The sequence below is a fragment of the Cherax quadricarinatus genome, chromosome 79 (assembly GCF_038502225.1).
Source record: "Cherax quadricarinatus isolate ZL_2023a chromosome 79, ASM3850222v1, whole genome shotgun sequence".
NCBI classification, from domain to species: domain Eukaryota; kingdom Metazoa; phylum Arthropoda; class Malacostraca; order Decapoda; family Parastacidae; genus Cherax; species Cherax quadricarinatus.
The window spans coordinates 14,150,834-14,177,463 of record NC_091370.1 but is presented as its reverse complement, the minus strand read 5'-3'; the positions used below and the strand labels follow the sequence as shown (position 1 = coordinate 14,177,463).

The window sequence follows — 26,630 nt, the reverse complement described above, 5'->3', positions numbered from 1 at the left end:
TCACACTATCACTGTTTTGCCAGAGGTGCACAGATTTGTTTCTAATACTGGAACACCAAGATCAGGATAACAAACCTGCTGCAAGCGATTAAACACCACAGTTGCTGGAGCTTTGCTGACTGAACCTCCTGGCTGGGTAACTTGAAGGGCATAACCATCACTGCGCTCTATCTCTCTTAATTCAGCATTACAATTGATGATGGGTCTGAAATAATGTAAATTACCAGACTTGTTTCAGTTCCTGTGTAATATGAAAAGGGTATTCCCCCACATACCATAAACACAGCCCCCACATACCATAAATATGGCCCCTTCACATACTCTAAATATGGCCTCCACATACCATAAATGTGGCCCCCACATACCATAAATGTGGCCCCCACATACCATAAATGTGGCCCCCACATACCATAAATATGGCCTCTTGTGCCTCAATGTACATTAAAAAATAGTACTGAGTGTGGCATAAGTCTCTAATGCAGTTAAATATCAACATTCCAAATTTGAAAGTAATCCGTGAAGGCATTCAAAAGTTACTGGATGGAAACTACATGTAATGTCCCATTCTCTTCAATAAAAATAGCAAATTGGCATGTACACAGCCCAAAATAAATCCAAATTTTCCACTAAGAAATACCAGCTATGAAAATTCAAAGCTAGTCAGAAGAGGCATTAGTTAGTTATAACATAGAAGCCAATATCTCAAATTGTTTTATAAAATTTGCAAATTAGGACTTATACAGTCCAATAAGAATACAGCATCTCTTCACTAGCGAAGTACTTGTTTACCAATGACTTGGATGTATGACGGGCTCTCTGACCAATAAGAATACCTAAATAATGTATATTAGAGCTGATTTCCTCTATTCTCTTTATTACATTTAAAAATATACCAGAAATGTTACAAATGGTGATAAGGTGACATTAAAACAATATCAAAGATGGTTGACACACACCCACTACCATTATAGTATGCGATGAATTGCTTTACTGACATGGTCTTAAGAACAGAACTCCATTGTTAAGTGAGGAGAGGCTGCATTGTATATACCTTCCTCAAGCAAAATACACTAGCACCTTAAACTTAAAGCTGTTCAGAAGCTCCACTCTTAAGATATTGCATGGGTTGACAACTGAAACACTTGTGCAACATTTGGGAATCTTTATTGTGGAAATGTTTCAACAATAAAGATTGCCAAATGTTGCATAAACGTCTCATTCTTCAACTTGTCAGTTTTCTAAACCATTTATATCACATATTGCATAGGAAAAGTTCATATTTTTTAATAATATTAACAAACTAGCATCTACATAGCCCAAGATCAGGCCATAGAATTCCCTAATTGAAATATATCAGCCTCAGATTTTGAGGCAGATCAGAATCAGCATTCTGCAGTTATTTCAGATAAGCTGATTTTTTTGAAAGAAACTGAAACTCCACATTTTTGTTCCACACTTTTTTTTTTTTTTTCAACAAGTCGGCTGCCTCGGTGGGAGACGGCCAACTTGTTGAAAAAAAAAAAAATGTAAAGGTCTATACCTTCCACTGTTAAGAAAGGTCTAGACCAGGGCTGCTCAACTACTATGAGCAAAGGTCCACTTGGACAAGTACCAATGTAGGCAAAGGTTTGAATACATTTTTTTACATAATGTTTCATTATGTATAGGTAGTAGGTTGGTAGACAGCAACTGCCCAGGGAGGTACTACCGTCCTGCCAAGTGAGTGTAAAACGAAAGCCTGTAATTGTTTTACATGATGGTAGGATTGCTGGTGTCTTTTTATTCTGTCTCATACACATGCAAGATTTCAGGCACGTCTTGCTACTTCTACTTACACTTAGGTCACACGTTCTTAGTTCTTGTTCTTGTTTATTTCCTCTTACCTCCATGGGGAAGTGGAACAGAATTCTTCCTCCGTAAGCCATGCGTGTTGTAAGAGGCGACTAAAATGCCAGGAGCAAAGGGCTAGTAACCCCTTCTCCTGTATATATTACTAAATGTAAAAGGAGAAACTTTCGTTTTTCTTTTTGGGCCACCCCGCCTCGGTGGGATACGGCCAGTGTGTTGAGAGAAAGAAAGAAGTAGGTTGGTAGACAGCAACCACCCAGGGAGGTACTACCGTCCTGCCAAGTGAGTGTAAAACGAAAGCCTGTAATTGTTTTACATGATGGTAGGATTGCTGGTGTCTTTTTATTCTGTCTCATGAACATGCGAGATTTCAGGTACGTCTTGCTACTTCTACTTACACTTAGGTCACACTACACATACATATACAAGCATATATATACACACCCCTCTGGGTTTTCTGCTATTTTCTTTCTAGTTCTTGTTCTTATTTATTTCCTCTTCTCTCCATGGGGAAGTGGAACAGAATTCTTCCTCCGTAAGCCATGCGTGTTGTAAGAGGCGACTAAAATGCCGGGAGCAAGGAGCTAGTAATCCCTTCTCCTGTATATATTACTAAATGTAAAAGGAGAAACTTTCATTTATTATTTTGGGCCACCCCGCCTCAGTGGGATACAGCCGGTGTGTTGAAAGAAAGTTTCATTATGTTAAAAAAAAAAAAAAAAAGAATGGCATTTCATATTATTGCTCTTCACTAAGGCAACTGATTCACTACATATGAGGCAACAGCTTAGAACTGATGCTTTTCATCATCAAACTTACTTCTTTTTGAACATGCCACATCTCCTTTAAAAAGACATAACTAGTTTAGTAAAAGATATCATTTGATATGGAAATATATATCTGGAGCATTAAAAAGCCCAAAAACTGTAAGTCATATTTAGACTATAAAATAATAGTGAAGCAGTTGTCCTCTGTATTATCATATGTATTTATTACTGAAATTTATCTGTATTTATTAAAATAAAATATGCTTTATATCCACTCTACATAAATTAGGAAGAGCCAGAATGAGGAAAATTTTTAACAAATTTGATTAAACATTGATGTGAAGAATTTGATCACAACATGATTCAATACTAAATACCCTACCAACGTAATTATTCATAAAAGAGGTGGGCACAGCAAATTAAAATCAAACTTGCTAAAGAGAAAATGAGAAAATCCAAAATCATACCTTGTACAAACCCAAATGCACCTTTCCCAAAATTCAAAGTTGCACCAGGGTCGCCAGACTTCCCAGCCCATATGCGACCAAAACTCTTTTTCCAAAATGCCAAAAAAGTCAACTTTATTGCATAAGTGATAATTACCTATATGAATTGCCATTGAATGGAAGAAAATATCACTATTTAGCCATGACAGAATACTGTATTCCATTCAGTGTATGCATTCCATTGAGAAAGAATAATGTATTAATCCCACTCTTGTGTACCACCTGATCCTGAAAGTGGTAACAGCTGTTATTTAACTAAGCTTTCTCCTGAAGCCCGCGGTCCAACTAGAACACTCAGAAGGTCCGGATTTGGACCGCAGGCCACCAATTGAGTAGCCCTGGTCTAGACAAATACATATTCTTCCTATTCCATTATTAAAATTCATCAGGCAAAACTTATCAAGGAAAATAGTTTTAACAATACTGTATCTACTTTCTTATGATCATATAAATACTTTTGTGGGAAACAAAAGTATTTATGTGGTATAAAAAAATAAACCTTACCCAAAAAAATGCTTCATGAGATTCTTGCCAAGTCCTACAATTCTGCGCTGGAGTTCACCCAGTAGGTAGAAAGCTCCTAGCATTTGTTTTAACTTCTCAAGGCTGTCTTCTGATGATTGATTCACGCTAGTGCAAATCAAAAGTGTCACTGAACATGATCCATCTTTTAAACGCTCTTCCTCCCATTTGACAGTTTCACCCCAAATCTACAAATGAAAGAAAATTTTGAATTACTGTGACATATGTATCAATGGTTTTAGGATCTGTATTCTTGAAACTTGGCTTTAGGCCAAACTTCATCTGTGACTGCTTTGTCAACTATACATTTGCTTCCAGCACCCCACAAGCACACAAAGCCATCACAACATGATTGATCTAGCACTGCTAGCAAGTATCAATCCAACCGGTTCTTGAAAATTTCCACCTTCGTTCCGGCAGTAACACAGCCTTTCACACTTGATAAGGCAGTACCATGGAAAATTAGAAACACTACAATCATAAACAGCATGAAATGCAAGGTGAATAAGACATGTGCCACACCTGTGCTAAACCTGGTGATCAAGTCCCACCAGGGATTTTATCACTAGTCAACAGAAGGAGACTTTAGGGAAACAGAAGGTAGTAGAGATAGTAAAGTTGGCATATGGAAGAGTGAAGAAGCACCAGCAGCAGAATAAGATAAAGCAGAAGTAGAAGCAGCAGCAACAGAAACAGAAGCAGCAGCAGTGGGGGTGACGGCATCAGCAGCTGTAGTAACGGCAGCAGTGTCAGCGACAGCAGCCAGTGAACACAGATAGTGTGCATGTACGAGAGAGAACATGAAAAAGGCGTACATTGTATATAGAAGTTTAAGTAGACAAATCATGAAATGGAACAACAAAATGATTAAAAGACAAACTCCAGAAATGCATGACTAGAATCTTTGCTTATTATTGCAACCAATAATGCCTCTTAAGTTTTGAATCAATTAACCTTAACATGCCAAGACAGAGTAATCAGGTAAAATCACATGTCCACTGGAATGTCACTGCCCACACCTACTTGGGCACTGCTATTACTACTATTACGTCTTCATTACATGTCAATCCTACCACTGTACTACATCCTATCATGTTCCACTAAATAAAGTTTTTGTACAGTGGATCCCTGACATTCGATGGCATCGACATTCGATAAATCTGACATTCAATGCATTTTAATGCAAAAATTTCGCCTCGACATTCGATGGAAAACCCGACATTCGATACGATTCATACGAGACGTGTCCACATGTGGCCTGAACTGCCCCGTGTGTGCCAGTGTTTACAAGCCAGCCAGTGTGCGCGCATCTAAGGATACATTCAGTACATTCCATATTATCCATATTATCACTGTTTTTGGTGCTTGTTTCTGCAAAATAAGTCACCATGGGCCCCAAGAAAGCTTCTAGTGCCAACCCTGTGGTAAAAAGGGTGAGAATTAGTATGGAAATTAAGAAAGATTTTGAAGGGTTTGGGGCTAACCCTGAGAAGCCTATGCCAGTTCTGGACTCCATTGTGCCTACTTCAAAAATTAAGGAAATGTGTGCAAAGTGGGTTGAACTGCAAACCTTTATGGATGAAAATCACCCAAACACAGCTATTGCAAGCCGTGCTGGTGACTATTACAATGACAGTGTTATGGCCCATTTTAGACAAATCTTAAAGGAACGGCGACAGAGGTCCAGTGACTCTCAAGCTGGTCCTAGTGGCATTAAAAGAAGAAGGGAAGTAACCCCAGAAAAGGACTTGCTACCTCAAGTCCTAATGGAAGGGGATTCCCCTTCTAAACAGTAACAACTTCGACACTCTCCCCTCCTCCCATCCCATCAATCATCACCAGATCTTCATTAAAGATAAGTGTCAATTATTCTATTGTTATTGTTGTTATTGTAATTATTCTATTGCATTAAACTTAATATTTCATGTGGTAAATTTTTTTTTTTTCATACTTTTGGGTGTCTTGCAGGGATTAATTTGATTTCCATTATTTCTTATGGGGAAAATTAATTTGATTTCCATTATTTCTTATGGGGAAAATTAATTTGACTTTCGATATTTTCGACATTCGATAGCTCTCAGGAATGCATTAGTATCGAATGTCGAGGGTCCACTGTATTAGGTTTATAAATCCCCTGGTGGGCAAAATGTCTTTAAACATTTATTACACTGACATCTTGCACAGTATCAACATCTGTGAAGGCTGTGTTAATAGAAAGTCGTACAAGATGAATTCAAATATATAACTCATTTTTTTTTTCAACAAACCAGCCATATCCCAATGAGGCAGGGTGACAGGGAGGACTCATTCTGGATTCACTGGCCCCTAGCCACAATAGCCTATTAAATCCTCTAATTTTTTTAGTATGACACAGTGTGTAAAGGTAGAAAGTTGAAAGTGAACATAAATAATAGTAAGGTGATGAGGGTATCAAATGATTTAGATAAAGAAAAATTGGATATCACACTGGAGGGAGAGAGTATGAAAGAATTGAATGTTTTCAGATACTTAGGAGTTGACGTGTTAGGATGGGTTTATGAAGGATGAGGTTAACCATAGAACTGATGAAGGAAAAAAGGTGAGTGGTGTACTGAGATATCTGTGTACACAAATAATGTTATCCATGGAGGCAAAGAAGGGAATGTATGAGAGTAAAGTGGTACCAACATTCTTATATGGGTGTGAAGCATGGGTTGTCAATGCTACTGCAAAGAGGTGGCTGAAGGCAGCAAAAATGTCCTGTCTAAGGGCAATGTGTTGTGCAAATATTATGCAGAGAATTCATAGTGTGGAAATTAGTAGGTGGTGTGGAGTCACTAAAAGTACTAGTCAGAGGGCTGAAGAGGGGTTGTTGAGGTGGTTTGGTCATTTACAGAGAATGGAACAAAGTAGAATGACTTGGAAACTGTATAAATCTGTAGGGGGAAGGAAGGTGGGGTAGAGGTCATCCTCAAAAAGGTTGGAGGGAGGGAGTAAAGAAGGTTTTGTGGGTGAGGGGCTTGGACTTCCAGCAAGCGTGCATGAGCGTGTTAGATAGGAGTGAATGGAGACGAATGGTTTTTGGGACCTGATGAGATCTTGGAGTGTGAGCAGGGTAATGTTTTGTGAAGGCTTTCAGGGAAATCAGTTAGCCAGACTTGAGTTCTGGAAATGGGAAGTACAATGCCTGTACTTTAAAGGAGGGGTTTGGGATACTGGCAGTTTGGAGGGACATCTAAGCTGTTGTATCTGAGTGCCTCTGCAAAGACAGTGTACAAGTGATGGTGAAAGTGTTGAATGATGAAAGTTTTTTCTTTCTTTTTTTGGGTCACCCTGCCTCAGTAAGAAACGGCTGACATGCTAAAAAAAATGGTTAAAATGGGTTAACATACATAAATTATTACCTATATAATATCACTGTAATTAAAAACAGTAACTATTTTTTATTAGCACATCAACTATTTCCCATTGAGGCAGGGTGACCCCAAAAAAAAAAAAGACACACTTTCATCAACATTCATTCTATCAGTCTTGCCAGAGGCATGCCTACACTACAGTTTAAGAACTGCAATATATCAACACCCCTCCTTCAGAGTGCAGGCACTATACAGTGGACCCCCGGATAACGATCAGCTCCCAACTCGACCAATTATGTAAGTTTATTTTTGTAAGTGCTTTTGTAGGTGTATTTTTAGGGGTCTGAAATGGACTAATCTAATTCACAATATTTCTTATGGGAACAAATTCGGTCTATAACGGCACCCAAACAGACTTCTGGATTGAAATAATATCGTTATGCGGGAGTCCACTGTACTTCCTACCTCCAGGACTCAAGCCTGGCTAACCAGTTTCTCTGAATCCTTTCATAAATGTTACTTTGCTCACACTCCAACAAATCATAAAAACCATTCGTCTCCACTTACTATCTAACGTACTCACACATGCTTGCTGAAAGTCCAAACCCCTTGCACACAAAACCTCCTTTACCCTTTCCTCCAACCTTACCTAAGATGACACCTACTCTGCGTTCCTTCCACTCCAAATTTATGTGCCCTCAAAGTCATTCTATTTTGTTCCATCCTCTCTAAATATTCAAACCACCTCACAACTTTTCCTCTGCCCTCTGGATACTACTTTTAGAAACCCTACATCTCCTTCTAATCTTCAAGCTATGATTCTCTGCATTATATTCACATTGCACATTGCCTTTAGACACTTCATCTCCACTGCCTCCAGCCTTCAAATACCATATTAAATATGTAAATACTTTTTTTTTTAACAAATCGGCCATCTCCCACCGAGGCAGGGTGACCCAAAAAGAAAAAAAAAAATATGTACTGAATATATATTCTCTAGAGCAGAGGAAGGAGATACATGATCATATATACATGGAAGGTACTGGAGGGCCTATTCCAAACCTAAACACTACACAGCCTCTCCTCACTTAGAGACGTACTCGTTTACTAATGACTTGGATTTAAGACGGGCTCTCTGACTAGTATGCATACCTAAATAATGTATATTAGAGCTGATTTCCTCTATTCTGTATATTAAAATATACAGTACACTACTGTATAAACATTTAAAAATATACTAAAAATGTTAGAAACGGTGCAAAGGTGACATTAAAACAATACCAAAGATGGTTGACTCAAACCCACTACCATTATAGTACACTCTGTTTAGCGACGAATTTGTTTACTGACGTGGTCTTAGGAACGGAACTCTCTTGTAAAGTGAGGAGTGGCTGTAATGTACTGGAGTGAGAGATATAGTAGAAATGTAAAATAAACTTGATGAAAAGTACAGAAGCCATAGGCACAGTATGAGGCTCGACTATTCAACCTGTTGTTAGCAGCTATCAGAAATACTGCAGGTATAATTAACTGGAAGAAAAGTGGATCACTACTTCTGCCAAGTGACAGTTTAACAGGCTGTGATGGATATTTGGACCAGTAAGCTGCCAACAACAGCCTGGTTGACCAGGCAAGCACCAGAGAAGCTTGGTCCCTGGTCAAAGTGTGGGAGTTGGAAAACTCGAGACCAGTCACAAGTATGTACCGTATTGAAGTGGGCTTCTTATACAAGAGAGACGAGACCTTGTACTACCGTTGAGTGGAAGCTCAATGGAAGTTTAAAACTGCCTGGGTCTCCATTAAATTAAGCAGTGTGCAGAGAATTCTGTATTATAGAGAAAAAATAGAAAAGCCATAATTTGTAGTAATAAATGAATTTACCTGCCTTTCAGCTAAGTCTAAAGATAGATTGGTCTAATCCAATAACATTCTGACTATCTTATTTCATCATGAACCCTACCTTTAGCAAAGGAGGACAACTATATCTGCCAAGCTTCAATCAATAAGCTAGAGAAATTTATTTATAAAAACCTTAACCTATACTCGAATAAATGAAAATGATATTTTACATAATTACTTTATATTATTATTATTATTATTATTACAGGGGCTAATAACCCAGTCTGTATAAATTACTTGTCTCCTACTGAGGCAGGGTAACCAGCCTCGGTAGAAGATATCTAGAGTGTTAAAAAGAATATCATTATTATAAATTGAATGCAGTAATAGCAATTTTTTTTAACTGATTTCCAAAACTGTATACATACATGTATACAGGTAGTTGGTCCTTTTTTACACCATTAATATTTTTAACACAGTTATCATCTCCCACCAAGGTAGGGTGACCTGAAAAAGAAACACATTCACTATTAATATCAGCAATTATTACTCCCTGGCCGGCCCCTAAGCCAAACTAGGAGTCGGCCTAGGAAACGCTGGAGGGAGGAGGTAAAAAAGGTTTTGTGTGCAAGGGCCTTGGACTTCCAGCAAGCATGCGTGAGTGTGCTAGATAGGAGCGAATGGAGACAAATGATTTTTATGACTTCACTTACTGTTGATGTGTGAGCAAAGTAACATTTATGAAGAGATTCCGGGAAACCGGCAGGCCGGACTTGAGTCCTGGAGATGAGAAGTACAGTGCCTGCACTCTAAAGGAGGGGTGTTAGTGTTGCAGTTTTACAACTGTAGTGTAAGCACGCCTCTAGCAAGACAATGATGGAGTGAATGATGGGCCACTCTGCCTTGGTGGGAAATGGCCGATGTGTTAATAATAATAATAAATAATATATTCATAGGGAGCACTAAATCCATCGGGGTTATGAAGCACCTGGAGAAATGGAAGGTATTCAGATTCAATTCAAGGAATCTGAACATAGGTGTAATTCCTAAGATCAAGAGCCCCCTCAACAGCATTAAGGAACCTCCCTTGAGGGAGGGGTGTTTCTTTTATTGCACTAAGTTATTCTGAACAAAATACAAATACAAAAAACAAGCAATATAACAGCACTGTATATTGCAATAAAACCTCAACTATAAGACAAGACCATTTATATACCTGAAGCACATTTGCAATTTCTTACCTCTCCAATTGTGTACACCAGCTGCGTCCTTCGAACAATTACTTTTTCCTGTACAGTTGCTAAGATTTCTAACTCCCCTTCCACCTCCTTTTCTGATGCTTCCCGTAATAAAACTTCAACCTGCAAAAAATATAAATATGTTATATATACGTATGGAGCAAGGGGCTAGTAACCCATTCTCCTATATAAATTTCAAAATTTCATAAGAAAAACTTGCGTTTTTCTTTTTTGGTCACTCTGCCTCAATGGAATACAGCCAGTTTGTTGAAAGAAGATACGTATACTTATAACATCACATACTGTACATACATAAATACCGTACTTACATATATAAACATACACATACATAGAAAAGAGTAAGGTGATGAGGGTATCAAATGATTTAGATAAAAGAAAAATTGGATATCAAATTGGAGAGGAGGAGTATGGAAGAAGTGAATGTTTTCAGATATTTGGGAGTTCACGTGTCAGCGGATGGATTTATGAAGGACAAGGTTAATCATAGAATTGATGAAGGAAAAAAGGTGACTGGTGCATTGAGGTGTATGTGGAGACAAAAAATGTTATCTATGGAGGCAAAGAAGGGAATGTATGAAAGTATAGTGGTACCAACACTCTTATATGGGTGTGAAGCTTGGGTTGTAAATGCTGCAGTGAGGAGATGTTTGGAGGCAGTGGAGATGTCCTGTCTAAGGGCCACGTGTGGTGTAAATATTTTGCAGAAAATTCGGAGTGTGGAAATTAGGAGAAGGTGTGGAGTTAATAAAAGTATTAGTCAGAGGGCTGAAGAGAGGTTGTTGAGGCGGTTTGGCCATTTAGAGAGAATGGATCAAAGTAGAATGACATGGAGAGTATAAATCTGTAGGGAAAGGAAGGTGAGGTAGGGGTCGTCCTTGAAAAGGTTGGAGGGAGGGGGTAAAGGAGGTTTTGTGGGTGAGGGGCTTGGACTTCCAGCAAGTGTGCATGAGCGTGTTAGATAGGAGTGAATGGAAACAAATGGTATTTGGGACCTGACAAGCTGTTGGAGCACGAGCAGGGTAATACTTAGTGAAAGGATTCAGGGGAAACTGGTCATTTTTATATAGACGGACTTGAGTCCTGGAAATGGGAAGTACAATGCCTGCACTTTAAAGGAAGGGTTTGGGATATTGGCAGTTTGGAGGGATACATTGTGTATCTTTATACGTATATGCTTCTGAACTGTTGTATTCTGAGCACCTCTGCAAAAACAGTGATTATGTGTGAGTGAGGTAAAAGTGTTGAATGATGATGAAAGCATTTTCTTTTTGAGGATTTTCTTTCTTTTTGGGTCACCCTGCTTCAGTGGGAGACGGCCAACTTGTTAAAAAAAAAAAAAAATACCCATACTATATAATAAAATCACTGAATGGTCCATATGAGTTTAGTGCTTTGCAAAATACATAAACATTTAATTTACTGCTGTTCAGCTTGCTGCAGATACTGTAATCAATTCATGTAACCATTCATCTACAACTGTAATCAATAAAAACTTTACTATAATATTGTATTATGCAGAACACTTTCAACAAAGATATAGGATACAAAACATTGTTAATTTTCAGACATTCATGATTTTATCACACCTTTGCCAGATTTTCTGCAGTTGTGAGAAATTCATGTTTAAGCTGAGCTTGGTGAGCTTCATCCAAAAGCGTATGAATTTTAAGAAGAGTGCTAGCAGCTTCTAATCCTACAAGAACTTCTCTCCACCGGCGAACCAATGCTCCAAACTCACCAATACTGCCTTTAACACCATTAGCCACCTGAGAATCATGTCATCAAAATATAAATCACATGACAAATTAACAGATTTACAAAAAATACTTGATACCAAATTTAAATTATATTTACCAATAAAGATCACAGCAATATGGTACATTTCCTTCAATCTCATCAATATAAGCTATTTTTTCTTTACCTCTTCATCTATAGAGTCATGAAGACTTGTAAGATCATGTAAGGCAGCACTAACACTTTCTTGGAGATGACTGGTATCATATAAAGAGTTAGTTAGCTTTATGTAGCGTGATCCCAAAGCATGGAGTACCCCTTCACGTGCCTCTTCTGCTCGCTTTGCCAACTCCTCCAGTTGTCCATCGACTCCCTTGACTGTTTTATCTCGTCCACTTCTGCTCCCTCAAATAAAGAATTGCATTATATATTATGGGAATAACATGCGTGCATGTGTTCATGTGAGCATATCATGCATTAGCTGTACATAAACTTCATTATCAATTAAAACCCAGCAAAACTGGGATTATAAAACTACTTTAGTTATGCAAAACTTGGTTCATCCTTCAATGTTCACAGCAGCAAGAAATCCAGTTTTGCCGATGTATGTAGACGAAAAATGGATAGCCTACCCATTTAATATCTAACAATATAATTACTGTACACTATTGCATATAACAATCGTATTGTAAAAGAGAAATTAAATTATGAAATACAAATTATCCTGCTAACCAATTAGTCATTTTATATGATATCACTGAGAGGAGATTTGCTCAGTCCCCTCATTTTCATTTGTTCTAATAATCAGTGTAAGGCAGGATTTTTAACCCAAAATATACTTACACTATATGTTTATGAAATTGAATGATTACAAGTTGATAGCCCCTAATTTTTAACAATAAACCACTGTACCTAAGTCAAATCAGGTATTAAGTAACACAAACAGCCCAATGGATCGGTTTTTGTAGAATGGGTGCTAGGAACATGACAACAAAACTTTACCTTTAATAGTCCAAGTATCAATCTTACAAACTAAAAGTCAACATTCGCTGCCTGACCACGGTAGAGTGCGGTTGTGCTCTGCACCCCTCTGCTGTTTTCAGGCGAGCTACCTTGTATCAACATGGCGCTAAGTGTGAGGAGGCGCGTAAATACCATTGGTATTGAGCTGCTTCGTGGGGCGATTTCACCCTCTTCAGCGCAAGTCTTACTCCCAACAATCATTAGGGAGACCTATGGAATCCAGGACGATGAGGTGTATGGTATAGCCCTGAATGGGGCTTACAGAATCTTCGTCAAACTGAATTCCACGTCCGTGTACGAGTCTTTGGTGACGAGATTCCAAGACGTGAGTCTTGACGCTACTCCAGCTGTGAAGGTGCGTTTGATCGACGTATCTCGCCACTTTACATGGGTTAAGATACGTAATGTCCCATTTGAGGCAGATGAGGCTGACATCAGGAGTGTTTTTGAGACATATGGAACCGTACATCTGGCACAAAAGGGCAAGTGGACGGCAGGTGCTTCCTTGGGCCGTCCGGAGGGTACCTTTTCCCTGAAGATGACTCTGAGACATCCCATGCCATCTTACGTTGTGTTGGAGGACTTCAGGACGCAAGTTATGGTATCGTATGCCGGACAGAGATGTACGTGCAGAATATGTGGGGCGTACGACCATATGGCGGCAGAGTGCGTGAAGCTGAGAAGGGCGCCAGCACAAACTGGTGAAGCACCAGTTACCAGCGTGATAGCTGTTGAGAGCCCCACGCGAAAGCAAGGGCTTGGGCGCTTGTGGAGTGAAGAGGTGGAGGATTCCAAAGAGGAGACTGGCATGTGTGAGGTAAGCTGTGATGTAAAAGGATCTGTTACTAGACAAGGGAAAAGTGCAGAAGTGCAAGTGCAGGCTCTAGAGGAAGAGCTTCAGGAAGTGTTAAGGACATTGACGCCGCCTGCAGAGGATGTTGTTCCTGAGCTGGTGAGAGGCACGGCGTTGCCTCTAGAGGAATGTAATGATAAAAACCATAGCAGGGTTGACGGGCCAACTAGTAAGAGTGAGTTGTCGCCGTGTGCTGTGGAACGAGGCGTGGTGGAGGTTGAGGTACATCGTGAGGGAACCTCAGAAGATAACATGGATGTAGAGGGCATCACGAGGAAGAGAGCGGCGGCGTCAGACTCAGATGATGTCCTGACGCCGGCGCAGAGGTCTGGGAGGAAGGAAGAGCAATGTCGAAGTAGTCACGATAAGAGGCATCGCAAAAAAGGGGGGAGGGTTGATGGTGTGAAGCCTTGTGCTGGCTCTGGGGCAGGAGGCCCTGGGATGAAGAGAGGAGGAAGGGTTGGAAACTATAAAGAGGCCTTAGGTGTATGACTGTGAACGTAAATGGACTGTGTAATAGTGTGAAGAAGGAATGGTTTCGAATGTTTCTGTATAAATATAGGGTGGATGTAGTGTTCCTGCAAGAACACAATTTCAAGGAGGGAAGAGTGCTCGAGGTGGAGGGGTTTCAGGTCATGACTCTGCCATCTGCACGTCTGAAAGGTGGTGTGGGTATATTGATCAGGGAGGCAAGCCCGTTTGTGTTGCTAAGAAGTGAGGGGGGAGGGGGGGGAAGAGTATTGCGCGTGGATGGGTGGTGGATGGGGCAGAGGGTATCTTTTGTAAGTGTGTATGCACCAGCAGAAAATGATGTGAGGGTAAAAAGGGATTTTTTATGTGAAGAACTAGTTTTCTTCTTACGTGGTTTACCTGCAGTGGCCGTCGTTGGTGGGGACTGGAACTGCGTTATTAGGAGGGCTGACGTGGAACCAAAAGGGGCGGGGCACGTGTCGGCGGCCTTGCGAGATCTTTTGAGGGATATTCAGTTGTGGGATGCGGTTGGAGGAGGGGCGTGGGAGGTAGAGCACACTTCTGTAAGACGGGGTTACGCTGCTAGGTTGGATAGGCTGTATATATCTCAAGGGGTTGGGTTGACATTTTTCCGTACAATAGAAGTAGCTTATTCGGATCATCGGGCGGTAGTAGCAGAGGTGGCGTGGGAGTCACTAGCAGGTATATCTGGGGGTTATTGGAAATTTCCAAGTGTGTTAGGTGATGAGGAGGGAATAGAGGGATTTGCAACGCTGTGGGAGGGGTTACGTGCGGAGACAAATGGGGTAGAGGATGTGGTGATGTGGTGGGATGGTGTGGTTAAAGAACGGATTAAGCAATATTACGTAAAGGAAGGGAAATGTATCAATTCTTTAAAATATGGGCTTGCTAACTATTTGGAGGATAGATTACGGAGTTGTTATGCGAGGGGGGCGGTGGCGGGCACTTATCCAATGGATGATATTATGGTAATTAAAGGGAGGCTGCGTGAGGTACAGGATGAGAGGTTCCAAGCGGTGCGGGTACAGGCGGGGGTGGAAGAGGTGCTATGGGGCGATAGACCTTCATCGTGCGTATTGCGTAGGCAGAAACAAAGACAGCAGGCAATGACTATTCCATGGTTGGAGGTTCATGAGTCGATAGGAGGGTACAGGGAGGGGCAGGTCATACAAGCTATGGAAGGAATGGGGGCGTTTGCTGACAAGTGGTATGAGAAGTACTGGCAACGAGAAGGGGTAGAGGATGGGGTTTTAGAACAGGTGCGTGGGAGTGTGGTATGTCAGTTGCGTAACAGTGATAGGGAAGCACTGGGTGGGGAAATAACTGAGGGGGAAATATGGAGGGCTTTAAGTGGAATGCGAAAGGGCAAAGCACCGGGAATTGATGGACTCCCGGCAGAGTTTTATCAGCAGCATTGGGAATTATTGAGGCATTTTCTGGTTAGGTTATTAAATTGCATGAAGGAGAGAGGTGAGCTGGGTGAGAAGCAGGTAACGGCTGTCGTTGTATTGGTACCGAAGGGTAAGGGGCAGTATACGCTTCGGGATTACCGGGCGATCTCGTTGTTATGCGCAGATTATAAATTGTTTGCGAAAATTTTGGGAAATCGGGTCAAGTGTGTGGTGGGGAGGGTAGTATCAAAAACTCAGTTTGGTTTGCCAGGGAGGTCTATGGTGGAGGGGCATGGGTTACTTAGGGATTTCGTGGAGGCAAAAGGGGGGGGAGGGAGGGAGGTTTGGTGACACTCGATTGGCAAGGGGCATACGATAGAGTGGATCAGAAAGCATTGAAAGCCATCCTCAGGGGTCAGGGGTTTGGGGAAGAAATAGTGGGTTGGGTTGAGGCGTTGTATGGAGGTGCAATGGCGAGGGTACAGATTAATGGTCGATTGGGTGGGAAGATTGTAATGGGTAGGGGACTTAGGCAGGGGTGTCCTATGTCACAATTATTGTTTGCGTGCGTACAGGACCCCTTTTATAGATTGATGGAGCAGCGTATGTGTCACGTAGAGGGACCAGGGTGTGAGGTTGCGAGGGTTTGGCCAGTTTTAATTGGGTATGTGGATGATACAACTGTTCTGATCAGGGAGGGGATGTCAATGGACACATTAGACGGGGTAGTACAAATGTTCGCAGGGGCAACTGGTATGAGAGTAAATTCAGATAAATCCATGGTCATGGGGTTAGGAGCTTGGGCGGGTAGGGTTGATTGGGGTAGTGCAGTTGTGAGGAGGCAGGTGAATTCGTTAAAAATTTGCGGTCTTATTTATGCAGACGATTTAACTGTGGCACGCATGGAAAACTCGCTTAGGATGGTAGAAAGGATTCAGGGACGCTTGGGTGCATTGCGACCTTATCATTTGACCCTTGTGCAGCGTGCCATTGTTATTAATATCTTACTGTATAGCAAAGTATGGCATGTGGCAGCCGTGTTCCCATTAACTGGGCCAGCAATAACGAACATACTTAGGAAGGTTTTTAAATTCTTGTGGGGTTCGAGCTGTGATTGGATTAAAAGGGATGTGGTAATGTTACCTGTTAGTAAAGGGGGGCTGGGATTGCTGGACTTAAAGCAGAGGGTCAAATGTGTCTTCATTAAAAGGGAGGTGATGAGGGAAAGTGTGGGTGGGGGGGGTTCGGCCAGGATCCATAACAGATTGCAACGGATGTATACAGGAGTTGAGTTGCACTAGTGTGAAACTGTTTTGAGGGCTATGGCGTGGGATCGAGAGCCAGCAAAGGTTAAAATAGGATGGTTGTGTAGATTGTTAGCCGGGAGGGTTGTAGCGCCTGTAGAGGGAATTTTCCCCATGTATGCATGGGGAAGTATATGGAATAGGTTGAGTAGGATGAGGTTGCAACCTCGTGTTCGGGATGTAATGTATCGTTTTCTGCACGGCATTTTACCGTCGAGTGTGGTTCTACGGGATAGACGAGTCGGGGGGGAGTGTGGGATATGTGGTGGGGAGGAGTCGGCTTTTCATGTAGTATATTTTTGTGATGGAATGAGGAGTGTCAAGGGGTGGTTAAATAGGGTGATAAATAGGATAGGAGGTAAAGGAATTTCTGTATTGAGAGCATTAAGTCTCGACGTGGGGGGTTGGGAGGAAAGTGTAATCAGAGCTGTGGGATACATTATGGCAGATTATATCTATATAGTGTGGGGATTGCGGGGGAAACAGGTTACTGAGGTGAAGAGGAGGGTGTTAGCGGTAACGTTCTATAAAACGGTATGTAGAAATAAGGAAATTTATGGGAGGAGGTGGGTGAAGGATTTTTCAGAGGGATATAGGCAACTTACGTTACAGGTTTTATTAGACTTGTAATATACGAGGGAGGGGAGGGTATGATTGGAAAGTGTTGCTGGGGTAGGGAAGTCATGGGTGAAAACAGGGTCGCCTCCCTGGTAATGGATGACAACAAATGTTTGCGTGAGTGTTGGATGAGTGATGCGTGAGTGAATAATATGTGGACCACGGGTGCTAGCACCTGTGGAGCTGGCCAGTTTTTTGTGTGACATGGACTATACACTTATTATACATATTGTGTGTGGTAATATTGATTTACGGTAAAGACATTGTAATTTGGAGATTTGCTATAATAATTGCATGTATTTGCTCCAACTTGTTTTCTAGGTGCCTTGCACTGCATAGTGTTGATGCTGTGATCATGCACGGTGTCCAGAGATATGCTGTGATATGTTTGTATTAATGTCTGTGCATTATTGTTCGTCACTGGTGACCTGCAATTTTCAGTTTTGTTTTGAGAGTAAAGAGTTTAATGTACGTCAGATAGTGTAAATAAAGTTGGGCAACAGTGGTGTTATAGGTTTTTGTGGTTAGGTGCATGCTAGGCACAGTCTTTATGTGTTACTTATGTCATGGTTATATTTTTTGTACTGTTGTCAATAGCACTATGTTATGTCCATATAAGCTGTATAGAGCTTGAATGTCATAGTTGAAGCTGTGTTATTGTTTTTAACACTGGAATTGCATGTTTAAATGTGTAGAAGCTTACATGTGTTGGATTTTTGAGACTAAGTTTATACCTATGGCTTTGTAGTCATTTTGTATGTCTTTGTGACTTTTCTATATCACCATTGTTGTGTAATACATATTGTTATGTAACTGAACCATTAGGACAATTACATAAATTAATGTTTTGATCATTGCTGTGTGACATTAGATTAGGCAACATTCATTGTTTATAGTATGTTAGGTTGTAAATAGTGGGGTGGTTGGATAACCATGGGGGGGGGGTAATATGTCTGTATAATATGTTCAGTGCAATGAATTGCATGGTCTGTAGTCGATTATTAAGTACCATTTCGAGGGATGTGTATATAAAAGTGTTGTTCATATCATGTAATTCTGTTGGGTAGCTCCAACAGGTTTGGGTTAAGTGATAGGATGAGGGAGCAGGGAGGGGGGGGGGGGGTGTACCCACACGGAGTTGTAAGTGTGGTGTGTAATGTTAGCTGTAGGTAGGATTGTGTTAATTTATAGCCTTAAATGAGTTTTATATATTATATTTTTGTAATGTCATGTTTTAAATAAAATATAAAAAAAAAAATATTCCAAGTGCATATATATTTAACACATCACACACTTTTCCTCAAAGAAAACAACAAACTATGTAACCCCTCACTTATTCCCTAGCTGTCTACCAGACAAACATCACAGTTAGGGATGTTCACAGTATTGGTATCAGTGGGTATTGGTTAATTTGTGTGGTTTCAGTATCAGCCTAAAATTAAGTAATGTTATCAACAAAAATTTTGGTATGGTCCCATCCTTAATCACAATCCAATGAGGGTTCTCCAAACTGCAACAATCCCACCCAATTTTTAATGTATATACACTGCACTTACCCCATTAAAAACTCGAGTTCAGCTAACCCATTTTCCTGAACCCTTAAATAGGTATTATAATGTTTACATTAAATTCCAAAAAGCACTCTTCTACACTCTTCTGTCTAATATGCTCACTCATACCTCCTTAATGCTCAAGCTCTTGTCTCTCAAAACTTCCTTAATACCCTTCTCCAGACATCCTGTCTTCACTATGGCACCAAAAGATCCAACACTGTTACTGGCACCTGCAAAACTGCAAGGGCTTAAAGCTTCTTTACAGCCTATGCATGTATATCTCACTTAACACAGTCCCTTGCTTGAAATACATGTGTAAAATTACTAAAGAAAACTTAACGTATTTAAATTTGAAATCTCTCTAAAATAGTGATAAGTGTGTGCCACATGAGTGCTTCAGTTCATTAGTATGTGCATTGTAGCTCAGGACCCAGGTTTGATTCCCAGATGTAATGAGATGTATAGGTTAATCTCCTTCCACATGCTGCCCATGTTCACTTATCAGTAAACAGGTACGGTACCTAAGGCAGTTGGCTGATGTGGGTCGTAACCTGGAGGAGGACCGGAAGGGCTGAATAAAACCTGGGTTAATGACTCTTCATGTTTGATAACCTGAAGAAAGTTATCATCACCTCCTAAAGTGTAGACAAAAGCTGTGTCAGCAAAGTGTAAAAAAGAGAGGGAGCATCGACTGACTAGTGTGGCAGAGTGCAGTTAAAAACCAAAACAATAGCAGCTCAAGCCATCTCTCCTTTAGTACAATGACTCAACTGGTCTTTGGGTAAGTGGATGGCTGGCAATTTGAAGTAAACAATCCAAAAAATACTAAAAATGCAGAAGTAAAGACATAAAAATAAATCAGAAAGAGTGAAGATTTACAAGTTTTTGTGCTCAGAATGACAGGATTTATTCATATGCTCAACAGACCTACACATCTTTGCACTCAGAATGACAAGATTTATTCATATGCTCAACAGACCTACACATCTTTGCACTCAGAATGACAGGATTTATTCATATGCTTGACAAACTTATTCCTCTATAATTCTTAAAATCTCTCGTCTTCATTTTCCCATACACAAAGCACTAAACAAGCTCTTTGCTAATCCTTAAGTATCTTCCTTTCTTTCATGCATACACTGAACAAATGCACCAACTTTTAGAATAAGGGAAATTACCAACAGACCCCTGGCTGCCTTCAAGAAGAAGCTGGTCAGATACCTAAAGTCAGTACCCAATCAGCTGGGCTGTGATTCATATGATGAACTACATGCAGCCAGCAGTAACAGTCTGGATGATAAGGCCCTGATTTACCAGGCGGCCTGATCTGTGGGGCAGCAGCAACAGGCTGTTTGACGCGCCTAGCTCATGGCCGGGCTCCGAGAGTAGTGAAACTCTTGAAACTCTTCAAAGGTATATCAAAGGTAACAACTGAGCTGTGGGGGCGTTTACCCCCAGAATGCCCTCTTGCTAGATTCTAAGTAGGTAGACCTGCATTCAGCATTTTATTTTTAATCCAATACACATCTCTATTTCTTCCCCTCCCCCCCCAACTTTTAATTTACCTACTGTCTCTTACTTTCTCAATGTTTGCATGAATCTCAGTTAGGATACTTACTAATTGATGCTACAACATCTGCCACAAGAGACATCTCAGCTTTTTCTTATAATCCTGCAAATTAATGAAAATATTAATGAGATCACAGCTAGTCATTTTTTTTTAAAAATCCATTTAAGCAATGACAAAATTGAGTGCCATCTGCCAAATTAAAATGCAATTTCAGCCAGTCCCAATATTCTTGAAAACTATATATTTTAAGTATCTATTGGGCTGGCAGCCAACAGTTTGTTAAATGCAATTAACACTGCAGTCTAGTACTGACCAAATTATTGGTTAAGTTATATAATCCTATGAAAGCACATGTTCAATGACTGTATGCAAGACTGAGCAAAGTTAACTATGGCAGCTGCATGGCAAACCTTTTAAAGGTTATTAATGCAGTGGTCTGACAGCAACTAGTTTTTTTTTTTTTTTTTTTTTTTGGCCACAGTAGAAAAACCTAAAAACAAAATGATATTTACCCACAAATAAGCAAAACGAAAATGAACGACCACGACATATCTGGCAATGCAGCACTCCTCAAATATTTGCCAGGTCAACCGCTGCTTATATTATTTGAGCATCCAACTGCTGGTCCAAAATCTTCCATTAAGTTTTTACTTACTGTATACGGCGTACCGAAGTTTTTGTGGGAACTCAAAGTAGTACAATATGTAGGTCGAACCTATGATAACTCAGTAAAATCTAACAAAGGTAATGCACCACTACTGACACCTGCTGCCTCTGTTCACCTAGCAGTGATATTATATTCACAGTGGAGTGCTAAGCCCATATGAGCCACACAGCACCTGGGGGGAATGAGAAGCATTAATTAAGTACTTTAATTAATTAGTAGTGGATAAGGCCATGGGGCCCTTATCCAGTACGAGGCCTGGTCACAGACTGGGCCATGGGAGCACTGATCCCTGAAACCCTCTCCAGGTATACTTTAATGCTACCAGACTATCCTGGGGCACACCCTAGCAGAGATTAATATATTTATGGGAAAGCTAAACAGACAGCAGTTGTAGACCACCCAAGGAATGGGAGGCAACTAGGTTTGATCCAAGGAAGATAAGCAGTTCTATTTCCTTTTTATCAAGAGCACTTCACAAGCATCAAGAAACCTCCCTCCAGAGGTCCAGGGGATGAGGATCAAAGGAGAAGAAAAGATAAGATTTGTTGAGATTTTTAACCCTGGATTGTTAGCCACCCAGAATAATCTAAGAAAGTCAGTGTGCCATTGAGGACTGTCTTACTTCCACTGTGGTCTTTATATCTTGTCCCTCAGGATGTGACCCACACCAATCAACTAATACCCAGGTACCTACTTACTGCAAGGCAAACGGGCAACAGGTGTAAGGGAATACGCCCAACATTTCCATCCGGCTGAGGATTGAACTACTGACACGTAGTGTGTGAGACAAGAACATTGCCTACCAAGCCACACTGCTTGGCTTATCCTGGATTATTAAACCTGAAGGTTAGTGAGTTTAGAAAGTTTATTCAGGTACAGGTGTACATAAATAGTTACATAAATTATCATACATAGAAGCATATGTGTAGATTACCTAGGATAACCCTTGGGCACGTTTATTTAGGTACAGGTACACAAGTACAATTATCATATATAGTAACATATGGAAGAAATGGCAATAAAACGCATGATTACAAATACGTAAAAATACCACGGTGGCAATACAAAATAAAACCTGAGCACTTTCATGTGTTTACACACACATCTTCAGAGGAATATGTTTAAGCACATGAAGGCACTCAGGTTTTATTTCCTATTTTCACTGTGGTATTTTTACATAATAACACATGCATAATTTACCCATACTAGCCCCAAAAGTCATTGACTTATTTCCATTGGGGTTAATGAGTTGGGTTAATAGTTTTATTATGCATCTCATACCCAATCTGTTGGCAAGTAAAGTTTAATACTGTGATGCAAGTAAAAATTTTACTTATTAAAAAACTGAATAAAGTTCTAATTTATGTTTTTTAAGCATATTTTCAAATTTTTTACAATAATCTTGGAGGTACACAACAATATATATATATATACATGTATATATATATATATATATATATATATATATATATATATATATATATATATATATATATATATATATATATATATATATATATATATTACATTATGTATTATTATTATTCCAATCAGAACAAAACACTAAACCCACAAGGGTCATATGTAAATTTTACATTAGACAGGACCCCAATGGAAATAAGTTACATTGACTTTTTTTTGGTTATCCAAGGTAATCTACACATATGCTGCTATGTATGATAATTTATGTAAGTGTATTTATATGTACCTGAATAAACGTAATCCCAGGATAACCCAAGAGTCAGACGAAGTGACTAATTTCCATAGTGGACCTTGACAACAATACTCTTAACACAGTTGTTATAACCAACACAATGTGAGATAATAAACTCTGGAAACAATACTGAGCCAGGAGGAGTGCCAGGGGGTAGTGAGGTGCCAGGAGGAGTGCCAGGAGTGAGGTGCCAGGGACTGAGGATCAGCTGTGACTCCCCGCCAAAACAAACATAGTTCAGACACCCGCCACCAGAGCCTCGCAGTACTTTTTTTTTTTTCATTCATGCGGCCACGCTGAACCCTTGGGCCTTAAGTAAGTATTTAGGCATAGGTACACATAAGTATAATTATCATGCACAGTGTAAATTACCTAGGATAACCCAAAAAAGTTATAGTGACTTATTTCTATTGGGGTTTTTGGTGACTTAAGGACCCCAATGGAAATATGTCACTTGATTTTTTGGGGGGGGGTGTTATCCTAGGTAATTTACACTATGTATGATAAATGTACTTATGTATACTTGTGCCTAAATAAACTTACTTAATATCTTATTATTTAAACCAAGCGCTTATACAGCACCTGGTGAAAATGGAAAGCATTCAAGATTCAAGGAATAATAATAATAATAATATTTTTTTTTTTTTTTTTTTTATTATCACACCGGCCGATTCCCACCAAGGCAGGGTGGCCCGAAAAAGAAAAACTTTCACCATCATTCACTCCATCACTGTCTTGCCAGAAGGGTGCTTTACACTACAGTTTTTAAACTGCAACATTAACACCCCTCCTTCAGAGTGCAGGCACTGTACTTCCAATCTCCAGGACTCAAGTCCGGCCTGCCGGTTTCCCTGAATCCCTTCATAAATGTTACTTTGCTCACACTCCAACAGCACGTCAAGTATTAAAAACCATTTGTCTCCATTCACTCCTATCAAACACGCTCACGCATGCCTGCTGGAAGTCCAAGCCCCTCGCACACAAAACCTCCTTTACCCCCTCCCTCCAACCCTTCCTAGGCCGACCCCTACCCCGCCTTCCTTCCACTACAGACTGATACACTCTTGAAGTCATTCTGTTTCGCTCCATTCTCTCTACATGTCCGAACCACCTCAACAACCCTTCCTCAGCCCTCTGGACAACAGTTTTGGTAATCCCGCACCTCCTCCTAACTTCCAAACTACGAATTCTCTGCATTATATTCACACCACACATTGCCCTCAGACATGACATCTCCACTGCCTCCAGCCTTCTCCTCGCTGCAACATTCATCACCCACGCTTCACACCCATATAAGAGCGTTGGTAAAACTATACTCTCATACATTCCCCTCTTTGCCTCCAATAATAATAATAATAATAATAATAATAATAATAATAATAATAATAATAATAATAATAATAATAATAATAATTTTATTTACATGTACAAGGTATACAGACCATGGCTGACACCAATGACATATTACTATATAGAAAGCCGCTTGTTATGCTGAGCATTTTGGGCAAATTAGGTCAGTTTTGTCCCAGGATGCGACCCACACCAGTCCACTAACACCCAGGTACCCATTTTATTGATGGGTGAACACAGACAACCGGTGTAAGGAAACACGTCCAATGTTTCCATCCCTTCTCCCTGAATCGAACCCGGACCCTCACCGTACGAAGCGAGAGCTTTTACCACCAGGCACCATGGCCTCGTGGCATCAAGGACCCCAATGGAAATAAGTAGGTACTGCTAGTACCATACTGGTTTTGGTTCCTAATCTCGACAAAATTCGTAGCAAGATAATTGAACACTGCTCGTGAGCAAGTTTATTAACATGATTTTACTACAGCCGCTTTATTCTACCTACAACATTCAGCATATACCTGGAGAGTGTTTCGGGGGTCAACGCCCCCTTTCGGTAGATCAGGGCCTGATCAACCAGGCCGTTACTGTTGGCCGCACGTAGAACGATGTGCGAACCACAGCCCAGCTGGTCAGAGGCTGACTTTAGGTGCCTGTCCAGCTCTTGAAGACAGCCAGGGGTCTATTGGTAATCCCCCTTATGTATACCGGGAGGCAGTTGAACAATCATGGGCCCCTGACACTGTGTTGTCTCTTAGTGTACTTATGGTGCTCCTGCTTCCCATTGGGGGAATGTTGCACCGCCTGCCAAGGAGTGATTTCCGTGGGCGGATTTGGAATTAGCCCCTCTAGGATTTTCAAAACATAATATGATTTTTTTTATGTGGGAAATTACTTGCAAGTAATTTGGGTGAGGTAAGTGGGACTTAGTCACAGTAGGTCGCCAAACTGTCACTCCCTCGATGCCCACTCCCTATCACTCCCACAAAAAAGCTAGACCTAACATTAAATTAATAATTACAGCATTAAACATTATTACCAATAGTAGCTAATTAATTATGTTTCCTCAAATTTTCCATAGCAGAACAATTGAATTTTGTCTTCATTGAACTTGATATTGTTTTCTGAGGCCCATTTAAAGATTTGGTTAATGTCCGCTTTGAAGATTTTGCAGTGTACTCGATGGATGACAAGTCATGCAAATTCTGGTATCGTCAGCAGAGGACACGGTGCTGTGGCTTACATTCCTGTCTATATCAGATATGAGGATGAGGATAAGGATGGGAGCGAGTACCTTGTGGAACAGAGCTGCCTCTGACTTTACTGTTTATTATTACTTTTTGTATTCTATTTATTGTTATTCCTTTATCACGCATTTTGTGTTCTATTACACCATGATCGCACTTGTCGAAGGCCTCCGCAAAGTCTGTATTTTATTTGTCCTCCAGTGCGTCCAAGACCATGTCATAGTGGTCCCGTAGTTATGAGAGACAGGAGCGACCTGCTCTAAAACCAAGTTAACCCTTGGTTGTGCAACTGTTGTGTACTTGCTTCTTAGAATCCTTTCGAAGATTTTTATTATGTGGGGCATTAGTACTATCGGTCTGTAAATCTTTACAGTTGTATTACTGCCATCTTTGTGGAGTGAGGCTATATCCGTTGTTTTTAGTGACTGCGGGATGACCTCTGTGTTTATGCTCCCTCTCCATAGAATATTTAAGGCACGTGAAAGGGGTTTCTGAGCCTGGGGCAGAGTGCAGAGTTGTAATTCTCCCTGGCTTACATGCTCTCTTGAACCCAGGCAGAGGATGATTTTCACCATTTTTGTTTTGGGTGATTTGCAACCCGCCTTTCACATTTTATTTTTTTGGTTAGAGCAGTGTACCATGAAGAACCTCATTAAATAGACGCAGTGTCTGTCTGTAGAGGAACTCTAGCCCGGCATTTCCTTTTTTTTACTACATTGTTCTCTTATCAATTCTCCTGTCTTGGTCAAAGGGAATTCTCATATATTTCAATGAAGGTACTGAAGTGATGGATTCCCCATTACTCTGTACATTAAAAGTATTCACTTTTCTCAATTTACTTTCGTGCTAAAGAGTATGGCGTTGCAAAAATCTGTTGCCTGCTAACCATTTGCTGCAGGTTTCTAGTTCCAGTGATAATTATATCCTGTGGGTCTTTACCTGAGATTATCAGAGCACTGTTATCTGCATACAACAGAAGCTTACACTTTACAATGAAGGGCATATCATACACATAAAAATAGTAAGGAACCCAGGATA

At 40.4% G+C, this 26,630-nt stretch overlaps 1 protein-coding gene across 5 annotated transcripts in view; it reads right to left on the bottom strand.

Annotated features, from left to right (window-relative positions):
- Positions 1-23,250, bottom strand: part of Zw10 (Zeste-white 10) — a 52,449-nt gene extending 29,199 nt beyond the window's left edge. The window contains exons 1-8 of one of the 5 annotated variants that reach the window (XM_053797094.2): positions 23,126-23,226; positions 21,980-22,121; positions 20,663-20,716; positions 11,998-12,215; positions 11,663-11,842; positions 10,059-10,178; positions 3,626-3,831; positions 76-205 (exon numbers count right to left, since the gene is read on the bottom strand). In XM_053797094.2, the coding sequence (XP_053653069.1) occupies positions 76-205; positions 3,626-3,831; positions 10,059-10,178; positions 11,663-11,842; positions 11,998-12,215; positions 20,663-20,696 (888 nt within the window). In that variant the 5' untranslated portion in view covers positions 20,697-20,716; positions 21,980-22,121; positions 23,126-23,226. Of the gene's footprint in view, positions 1-75; positions 206-3,625; positions 3,832-10,058; positions 10,179-11,662; positions 11,843-11,997; positions 12,216-14,556; positions 14,835-20,662; positions 20,717-21,269; positions 21,454-21,979; positions 22,122-22,989; positions 23,009-23,125 lie in introns of those variants that run through there. The other 4 variants (XM_070101955.1, XM_053797092.2, XM_053797095.2 and 1 more) reach the window with 4 other exon arrangements.
- Between the last annotated feature and the right edge of the window lie 3,380 nt (positions 23,251-26,630).